Source organism: Meleagris gallopavo, chromosome 15 (genome assembly GCF_000146605.3).
Source record: "Meleagris gallopavo isolate NT-WF06-2002-E0010 breed Aviagen turkey brand Nicholas breeding stock chromosome 15, Turkey_5.1, whole genome shotgun sequence".
Lineage (NCBI taxonomy): Eukaryota > Metazoa > Chordata > Aves > Galliformes > Phasianidae > Meleagris > Meleagris gallopavo.
Genome location: NC_015025.2, coordinates 12,139,026 through 12,149,508, shown reverse-complemented (window position 1 = coordinate 12,149,508; position 10,483 = coordinate 12,139,026). Strand labels below are relative to the sequence as shown.

At 50.6% G+C, this 10,483-nt stretch overlaps 1 protein-coding gene across 1 annotated transcript; it reads left to right on the top strand.

The window, feature by feature from the left end:
• The first annotated feature begins 3,404 nt into the window (after positions 1-3,404).
• On the top strand, positions 3,405-8,726 carry WNT8A (Wnt family member 8A). The gene is given in 8 exon segments (XM_031555716.1): positions 3,405-5,457; positions 5,536-5,569; positions 5,769-5,796; positions 5,799-5,906; positions 6,734-6,859; positions 7,003-7,145; positions 8,088-8,427; positions 8,430-8,726. Coding segments are annotated over 8 exon segments (1,068 nt in total). The 5' UTR covers positions 3,405-5,386; the 3' UTR covers positions 8,648-8,726.
• Positions 8,727-10,483: the final 1,757 nt, after the last annotated feature.

The following is a 10,483-nucleotide window of genomic DNA, read 5'->3' as shown; positions in this document are numbered from 1 at the left end:
GGGCCGCAGAGGGCCCTAACGGTGGCTGAGGGCGTGCTGAGGATCCTTTGTGCAGCTTCGAACCTTTTAAGGCTTAAGGCTGCTTTAGTAAGACCAGAGAGCCTACCCCAAGTCGTTGCCTCAGGTAACAGTGGGAACATCTTTTCCCACCTCATATGGTAATAAATGCACGGCACTAGCTTCACCTGCAGGCTGATTGAAGCCTCTTATGAACATGCTGTCAGTGCTTCTGGGAATACAGGACCAGAAACAAAGCTCTCTTCTCACTGGGCTCTTCCCAGCAAGACTCAGAGCTCTGAATGTTTCTTTCCATCCCAGTTTCCCCAGAAAGACATTGCAATTTTGTGTGTTCTCTACCCGGAGTGGGGTTGCAGTGAAAATAAGGGTAAGTCCTAGGAAAATATTCACGGCTCAAATCACCACTTCTGTGATACTGAAAACTTCCTGCATTTGCTGCCAGAGCCACCAGCCATTGCCCTGCACAGCCACACACCTCCAGCTCCACAGCACGGGTATGTGGGCTCAGGGTTTCCCCAGGACACACAGTGGGTCAGGGCAGGAGGGGAGGCAGAGCCACAGCCACTAAGGGACGTGTAGAGACTGGTGGTGTGGAGAGCTGTGCAGCACCACACAAGCATTAACTGATTATTCATCAGTTAATTTAGCTCAGGTTTGAATGGGAATGATGAAGAAGGAGGCGATAATTTTCCTTCATATCAGGGTCCTGATCTCTTCCTGGACAGGAATTTATCTGCTGAGGTGCTGCATTTGCAGAATGGGAGATACCCACATACCCAGGGAGTAACCTATGTGCTGCACTAACACTGCTTTGCATGACACTTCCTCTAAAGAGGGAGAGGAAAACAAAACTTGTGGCACTGCTTTATCGTGCTGATGTGTAAACAGCCCCGTGGGCTTTGAAGGACACACCTGGAGGAGCAGATGAGGTGAGGCCCATCAGGTCACAGCACTGAGGCATGGCAAACTAAAAGCTGGTGGAAACATGTGTCTTATCCTGCTCTTGCCTTCATGGCAGCTCAAGCAGCAGCAGGACTAAGCTGGTTGCCCAAAATTATCTTTATCTCCTCTTAGGTTGCTGCAGAGAAAGAAACAGAGTAGCCATGGGGATTTAGTAACCCATCCAGCTCTGGGAGGATGGGCAGACAGACCTCAACAGCCCTTCCCAGGGGGAGATGCCGAGTGAGGAGAAGCTTTGGTCTGCTGCGGGGAGATCTGAGGCCAGGAGAATGGGATTTCTGTGCACACGTGGGGTGGCACAGCAGGGCTCTTACCAGACTGCAGTCTGCCTATAGCCCCCGTGCTGAGTAGGAGAGCAGCTGCCTTGGGGAGTCTGGAAGTGGGTGGGGTCATGGAGACAGAGTGGAGAAGTCACTGGAGAGAGAAGGTAGCGGGGAAGGACAGATTTAAAACATGTAATGCAAAACTGGGGAGAAGGATGGGGAAGAAATGCCCTTTATCTGCTTGCAAGCCTTGCTCTTGCCGGAAGCAACATCCCAGCTTGCTCCTGAGCTGAAGTCTCCATTTTGAAGCCCAAACTGTGCAACCTCACACCTCCTGTGGTCCTTTAAAGACCCTGATGGTCCTCTACTATAGTCCAGGAGATGTTTCCTTCAACAGCAGAGCCTCTTACCTTGGAGTTGCTCATTCTGGGCTTCCCTGATGAAGTTCACTGCTTGTCCCACCATGCAGTGCATGAGGCTATGTTGGGAATCAGGATTAAAAACAAAAAACTGGTTGCATTGGTACAACTGAGAGGGACGAGCTGCTGCGTGGAGGCAGGAGACAGGAGCTTCTCATTTGGTCACAACAAAGCATACCCTCCAACTGCACTGCTGGGCTTTTAAGCCTCTGTTCAGTGAACATGAGCCCACTTCTAATTATGTACCAAAACAGGGATCAAGAGGACTGAGCCTGCAGGGTAGGTGCGGCCCAAAATCTAATTTCATTTTCACTCGATCTTCAATTAACATTCCTTAACCAAAACATATTCGTTATTCAGGCAAAATTCCCCCCAGCACTGGCAGGACCAGGCTTGGGTCCTGCAGGCTGCTCCTGCAGCTGGGAACTGCAGCAGACAAAGCAGACATGAGCCTATTTTGCCCACTATGGGAAACCTGATGTCGGGAAGACTGAAAAACAAGAGCTGAGCTATCAGGGCACTTATTCAGTGCTCATGATGGATCATTCTGGAACAAAACAAAACACTCCCGTGGCAGAGAGACCGTGCAATCCAAGGGTATGGCATCACCTTGGGGGCTTGGGTGGCTTCCTGGGGAGAGCACAATAAAATGCAGCAGCTTCCGGCGCTGCTGACAAGGGGGTGTCTCTCTAATTACCCAGGTGGATTTTATTGTAATGGAGCCAGCAATGCAGGATTTGACGCGAGGGGTCTGAATGTATCACCTGCCCAGGGCAATTTAGTGAGCTGTCTGTGCTTTATCTGCTGTTCTCCATGCCAGCAGTGCTCGCTCCCCTTGCTGCTCCCTGCACTCATGACCCCCACACGGCCCAGCCGTCTCTCTTTGCATGGGCTTCTACAAGCAGCGTTTGTACGATCTGATTTGCCTCGTGTCTGCCTTCCTTTAAATGCCATATTCTGATGTGAATAGGGTTTCATGAGTATACAGGGTTGCATACACAGAATTAAAGTCTCTTGACTTGGGGCAGATACCAAAATATTTCAGGACTCCCATCATCTCACAAAAAGCACTGTCTGTTGGGTCACGTAGCAAGAAAATAAGAAACAAAGCATCACTAGTTGGTCAGTAAAGCCAAGGGGCTCTGGCTGACATCCAGGACACCGATTTCCAACCAGCATTCCCTGCTCGGCTGCTTGCAGCAGCACGGAGCCTCTGCTTGTCCCACCAACCCCACAGCTTGGGGCTTTGAAGACTGCTGACCGTTCGTTTTCTGCATCACCAGGTAAACCAAGGAGAAATTTTGCTTTCAGATTTTTTTTTTCCTACGAGTTTCTAAGGAATGGAAATGCCAAAGGAAAACTCCTCCAGCAAAGGAAAACTCATCTGCAGATGAGCTGTAGGGTTCGGTGAGCACAGGCTTATCCCATGGGTGATGGATGAGCCAGCTCCACCCCACAACCTGGGGAGCAAAACACTGAAATCAGCTTTGGAATAACTACAGCCCATACAGCTCTGCCATTTACTTTGAGATTTGATGCACAGCAGTCTGTACCTCAATTTACCCAATCACAAAGCAGAGACTGCTACGTTTAATCTCTCTTGCTGCAAGGGCACTGAGCAAAGCACTTTATAAGTGCAAAATTTATCAACACAGCAGGAGCAAAGTCTGCTTTACCATAATGTCTGGGTGGTGGGGAAAGTCCTCCAGCAAAACCAGCATCCCAGCCCATGGGTCTGAGCAGGCTGACAAATCCCCAGAGCAGGAAGGCTCATCTGTGCACAGCTCTCCATTTGCTGACAACTAGCGAAAGTGACAACATTACAAGTGACTTTTAAGATCCCATGGCTTTAATAGGGAAAGATATATTTTAACAGCCCAGGCACATAACTGTGCGACGCTGCCAATTGCATTGAGTGCTTGCAGCCACGCTTCACACCCAGAGAAGCTGTTATTTTCTGGCATTAGATAGGAGGATCATGTGTGAGCTGACATAACAGACACGCCAAAATTGTTCAGCTGTACAGGCTCTCCCAGACTAAATACCAAAAAAAAAACCAACCAACCAAAAAACTGCCAGTATGCCTCCAGGAACAGACAGACGCAAAGCCCCAAATGACATGTGTGCATCTAGAAAATGCACAGCAGAATTCCAAGTCATATGCACAGGCTTCAATCAATGAACCTCGCTGATACATGGGAAACACTTCATTCCCAGTAATTGTCCTTTGACTGCTCTAACAAGTAGAATCTGCTCGGGATGGTAATGATTACAGTGCTGACTCACAGAGGGTTTTGCCGTGCTGGCAGCAGCGCACCAGCATGGTGCTCACTTGGAAGGCATTTTGCATTTTGAACCAATCTGCATTTTTAATCCTTTGACTGCCAACGGTTGTTGGTGGCTTTGTGGTGCTGACTCCCATTTCCCTCCAGCAGGGGCTGGATGAGGATGTTCCTCTCGCTCAGTACCCAGCAAGGGGAGCGAGGTTGGGGTGTTCCTGGACTCCCCATGATTGGGAGCTGCATGTGGGCTCTCACCGTGCTCACACACACACCATGGGCAGATCAGTGGGCACATTTGTGGCACAGTCTGCTCCTGCCCCTGGTACAGCCCAAACCTCCACTTTGCAGCCCCCCAGCACATCACCTTGCAGCAACAGCAGGAGCCCAAATGTCAGCACCCTGATGGGGAAATGAGAGCAGCAGGACAAGGACAGCCCTGGGAGGATGAGCCAGCCTGCCTGAAGCTGCTCAGCCACAGGAAAACCACCCGAGAAGTTTCCATGAACAAAGTCTTGCTGCTGCTCCATTACAGCTCCCGCAGCCCTTAATGACCGTGACTATGAAGAGGCCTTTTGGTTTTCCTCTGATAAGGATTTTCCCTTCCAAGCACACGGGGTTGAAGCGGAGGGGCCGAGGCAGCGCTCACGTGCACGGAGCAGCCAGAAGCCAGGGCAGACCTCGCTGCAGGGAAATCGCAACCCCTGGAAAACTGTTCCCCTAATTACAGCCTTGAAGCATGGAGCAAACCACATAAGTGATTCACACAGCGTTCCCAAGCTGCAGCCGCGTGAATTGGAGAGATTTCCAAACGCTGCCGCGACGTGCACACTATTATCAGGATGGAAATACGGAAATTTTCATCATAAGGAGGCGAGGAGGGGGAAAAAACCATCATTAAATGAATCTCTTCGTGTCAAGAAGACCTGGGAGGTGTGTCGCTGGTGGATCTGTATAGGATACAGAGCTCTCATGGCAGGGAGCAGGCTGGCAGGGCGCTGTAGAAATTCTTGGGTTTGTTATCGCAGCTCAGGGCCCGGCCTCTGCTTGCGAGTGGGGTGTGAAAGGGAGCAGGCAAGTGCACTTGGGGAGGGAGAAAGGGATGGAGCTGGTGTGGAGTGGAGTTAAAAGTGGCCCATTGTTAGGGAAGTTTGCTCTCCTCACATCATCACAGCTCCCAGTGACACCGCTCTGCCTTTTGAAGTGCAACATTAGGCGTTTCCTTGTCACCCATTGGTGAGGGAGCTTTTTTACCACATTAAGTCATTGGGTAGCAAATGAATGGGGGGTTTTGACTATTCAGAACTTCACCTTATAAATATCAGGGTTGCAGGTTCCTGCAGCTTTCCTGGACCCGAATATCTGGAGATACATCGGGACGCGGCGAGGCAGCCTTGCCAGGGACCTGCGGGATCAGCGGAGGGAGCCGGGTCCCACACTGACAGCCATGAGGGGCAGCACCTTCCTCCTCCTCTCCATCGTGGGCATCTACGGTGCTGTTCTCAATGCAGCAGCATGGTAGGATTCGGGGTGTTTGGGGGGATGCTCTTGAGCCTGTGTTAAATGCCGCAGCTCATTTTCCTGTCTTTATTTCAGGTCGGTGAATAACTTTCTGATGACAGGACCTAAGGTAATTAACATAGGCACTGTCAATAATTTAAGCGGAGCAATTTTGTTTTGCAAATGGGAAATACTGCTTTTCTAAGGAACCAGATTTCCCAGAGCATATCAGCTCCGAGTCCTGTTGAGGCAAAGGACCCACAGCCCATGTATGTCTTTGTCACGGATAAATGCTAAGAGACAAGGCCCTGACGCTGCTCTCCATGCAGGCATACCTGACGTACTCCAGCAGCGTGGCGCGGGGGCACAGAGTGGGATGGAGGAGTGCAAGTTTCAGTTCGGATGGGAGCGATGGAACTGCCCCGAGAGCGCCCTGCAGCTCTCCACCCACAACCGCCTGCGCAGTGGTGAGTGCCTTGAAACGAGCAACCTGGTGATGAGAAGGGTTTTCTGACCCCTAAAACTTATGCTTGCTTTTTTCTGTCTGCATTCATCTTCCTAAGAAACAACGCTAGCGTTTCTTCTGTGGTCCCAGGTTCTTTCTGGGTATGTATTCTCTCTAAGCCAGAGCTCAGCCCTGCCTGCAGCACTGGTCTGTGCAACATCACAGCAAGCGCTGCTACAGGCACCTGAGCTGGCAGTGGGGAAGAGAGGGAAAGGGAGAAACCGAGGACGTGCTCTAGGAAACTGCCTTCAAGGGAAAGTTGTGGGTATATTTGACTGTTATCTACTTCAGCCAGCCACTGTTTCACCGGAGTCGAATTCTATTTAATAGAATCGTGGAATGGCTGAGGTTGGCAGGGACCTTAAAGATCGTGGAACTCCAACCCCCTACCATGAACAGGGCAGTCAACCACTCGATCAGGCTGCCTGGGGCACGCTGGCTCTGTTGGGAAAGCCTAAAAAGAAACTAAAACAGGAGCATGGATCCAGACTGCTGTTAGTACAGATCTGACTGCTGACTGTAGCATCCCACTGTTGCTAAGAACCTCTGTCCCAAGCAGGGACGCTTGCAGAACATTGTGCCAAGCTGCTGAGGCTCTTGATGCTGAAGCCTGAAGTGACTCCAGGCAGGAGCATTTAATTTCTGTAGCATCTTACCTTTTGCACAGACTGTTTTGTTATTCTCTTCTTGTTCCTTCAGAATGGTGATGGCTTCACAAGAGAGCTTCCTCCCGATAAACAAGGACTGGTGTATATGTTTGTATGACAGCTTTTCTCCCTTCTCCCTCAGCTACCAGAGAGACATCCTTTGTGCATGCCATCAGCTCCGCTGGTGTTATGTACACCCTGACCAGGAACTGCAGCATGGGGGACTTTGAGAGCTGCGGCTGTGATGACTCCAGGAATGGGCGTGTAGGTAAGATGCTGACATGCATCCTGCTGTGACCGACCAGCAGTGAGATGGGCTGCCATCACCCCAGCCCCACTGCAGTGCATGTCCTATGGCAGAACTCAGCCCAGTGGGGCAGTTCTGTTCTTACCATCTTGTCTGCTTTGCAGGTGGCCGAGGCTGGGTCTGGGGAGGCTGCAGCGACAATGTGGAGTTTGGGGAGAGGATTTCCAAGCTCTTTGTGGATGCTTTGGAAACAGGACATGATACCCGTGCCCTGATCAATCTGCACAACAATGAAGTTGGAAGACTCGTAAGTCAAATATTCAAAAACATAATAGTAATTGTAGTAATACAAATATAATAATAATAATGTACATGTCAGAAACAACATCAGACAACCTAGGAAACTGTTCTGGTCCCCTTCTCCAACTGCCTGTGACAATCTAGGCCTGGTACTATTTGTTGGGAGAAAAAAAACATAATCAGAATCTGACCATAAGCCTGAACAAGAGCTGCAGTAAGATCCATTTCCACCTCCAGCAGCTGTGTGCAGCACAGTTAACTACTAATGCCATTTATTCAGAAATTCAGAAATGCACAAGTACCAGCCCACATTCCTGCAGTGGGTTTTTCCAAGCTGCTCAGCAGGGAAGCTGGCTGTGAGGATGAGCTCGGTACCCGGCCCATGGAGGCACAGTGGCCCAGGCCAGACCTTGTCTGTAAAAACAAGAACAGCAGCACTTAGCATATCTATCTCATAGGGTGTGTCGAGGCATAATCTCACATAGATACCAGTGATTGGGACCTTATAAATACCTGAGGGAGATGAGTAGATAATAGCTGTGAAGTGCTCGGCCTGGAGGAGATGCACAGAGGCTCTCTGTTGTTACTCCAGTGCATTTCACACATTCTGAAGGAGGTCTGTGCGAGGTGATGGGTTGATGTGCCAATGAGCAAGATGAGTCGCAGACTGGGACGTGCCAGGAGGGTACGACCCTGCCTCTACCCTGGCCAGTGAAGGGGTGGGGGCAACAGTTTGTGCCTGCTCGTTATCTCCATCTTTTAATTAGTGATGAGGACAGATGTTTGCCTAGAGCTGAGATAAAAGCATCAGTTTGCGTCTTGGAAGGACCTGAAATCCTGTGGCACAAGTCACATTTGACCCATTCCTTGCCACAGTAGAAGTGCCATATATTGAGATTTGAAAGGCGATGACCTGCTGCTTCCAGCTTCTGCCCCTTTTTCCTCCTAGGCTGTGAAAGCCACGATGAAGCGAGCCTGCAAGTGCCACGGGGTGTCAGGCAGTTGCAGCATCCAGACATGCTGGCTCCAGCTCGCCGACTTTCGGGAGATCGGCAACTACCTGAAGATGAAATACGACCAAGCCCACAAGCTGGAGATGGACAAGAGGCGGATGAGAGCCGGCAACAGCGCTGACAGCCGCGGGGCCACTGCCGAGACCTTCCACCACGTCCACTCCACGGAGCTCGTTTTCCTGGAGGACTCCCCTGACTACTGCACGAGGAACGCCAGCCTGGGCCACCACGGCACCGAGGGCCGCGAGTGCCTACAGACCGGCAAGAATCTCTCGCAGGGGACCGGAGGAGCTGCCGGCGGCTCTGCACAGAGTGCGGCCTCAAAGTGGAGGAGAGGAGGACAGAGGTGGTCAGCAGCTGCAACTGCAAGTTCCACTGGTGCTGCACGGTGCGGTGCGAGCAGTGCCGGCAGCTGGTGGCCAAGCACTTCTGCTCCCGCCGCGATGCCACTGTTGCCAACCACACCAAGCGGCGGAACAAAGGCCACAGGAGATAGGGGGAGGCCAGCAACCAACTGCCTGCCAGGCGGGACCTGTGGGTTTCTCCACCTGTGGCGGCCCTCATCATAACTGAGGTTGGAAAGGAGCCTTGCCCGGGGAAGTCATTTTATATCAGACAGAGGGAAGAATTTCACTTTTTTGGTGGGTTCCACGCATTGCACTGCCGCCAGCCAAGGTCAAGCAGTGTTAGTGTGAGTGGGATGGGGCACCATGGCCAGGGTTGGTCCTGTTGGGCTTCTCCATTTCTTCGCAGGCACCACAACCCCAGCACCCCCTATTTCTGCACAGGCGTTGCTTGGAAGCACTCCTGATGGGGAAACTTATGCACTTTGTGATGTGAGAGGGTTTTCTGAGTGCTGCTGTTTGTATTAACACAGCTGCAGCTTTTTGAGGACATCAGTAGGTTTAAGGACTGTGTTTACAGGGTTGCTTTTTACTTTTAAAATGTTGTGGTTCGGTACCAGACCCTCTACCTGAATGGATGACAGCTTCATGTGTTTGTACCAGGTGAAATTAATTTGTTTACAATTCCTTTACTTTTTAAAAAACCAACATAGCAAATAAGAATTCAGAACTCTTTATGCCTAACGCTGCTTATTAAGAAGCTGAATTGTTGCTTAGCACAATCTGTTTTCTCCATATATTTTGAAGGCATCCCTGAAGAGTTAGATGTCAGTCTGTATTTTGCAATAAACACAATAATGAAAACAAGTGGCTTTTCCTTTCAGGTGTAAAACCGCCCATTTCCAAAGCACAACACTTCCCAGATTCCTCATCACTAATCCAAGAAGCCACCAAGAGGCCTTTTCTTTCCCAGACCTCAATGAAACTTGGCCACAGCCATAACTCCCTACAGGGTTTGCAGTAACACCCGTGCTGCAGCACTCCCAACCTTCCTCGGGTGCTGACTGCTCAGGGTCGCACTGGCCAGAGCCCATTTTGAAACTCTGATGCCTCTTTAATTTGTCTGTAGCCTCACGTCCCCAGACAGTGAGAGGCAGCCCTGCTTTGATGTGGAAAGCATCAGCACTGCAGCAATATTCTCCCAGGCATGAGAGGAGCACTTTGAACTCAGGGCAGGGGGGAGAAAACCTGGGGCCAGCTGTGAATGCGCCTATGGCTAAGCTCCCCTGTTGCTCCCCTGCTGCTCAGTGGGAGACCTGGTGGGATCCTCCCTTGGGCAGCCCCGGGGGTCTCAGCACTGGGGGGAGCAGCAGTGCACACCTTGCACTCACGCTTTGATGCTTTGTGAGCCATGATGCTCCCGGCAAATACAGCCGCTGCTCAAGGTGTAAAACACACGTTGGGAATGGGGCTGACATGAGTTTATGTTTGCAAGAGAGAGTTTCCTGAAAGGGGGAAGGGTTACAGCAACCAACAAGCAATTCTGGGGGTTTCTTTTCTGTTTCCAAAGCTCACACAGCTAGCAAACAGGCCACACCACCAAAGCTAAAAAAAAATCCACCAGCACTTTTTCAAGTGTTGCCACAACAGCATCTGTTTGCAAACCACCAGAATTTAGGTTGAACTGGAAACAATAGAAACAAGCAAACAAGCAGAAAGGAGATGTTATTCCACCAGCACAATTACAAGGCAGATACAGAGATGTTCCCACTGCAGAGGAGGATCACAGTTAACATCTCTCCCAGGTCATGTCCCCACAAACCACCCCCTGTTCCCCTCAACCCGCAGTTTGTCGAACTGGCACCTGGACCTGCTGCACTGCATCTGAATGCTGGAGATTGTTTTTTTTCTCCCTCAAATCTATTTGCTTTTTTCATCCCATTTACATTTCTGAAATTCAGACTATCTGAGGCAGGGTGATCAGTTCT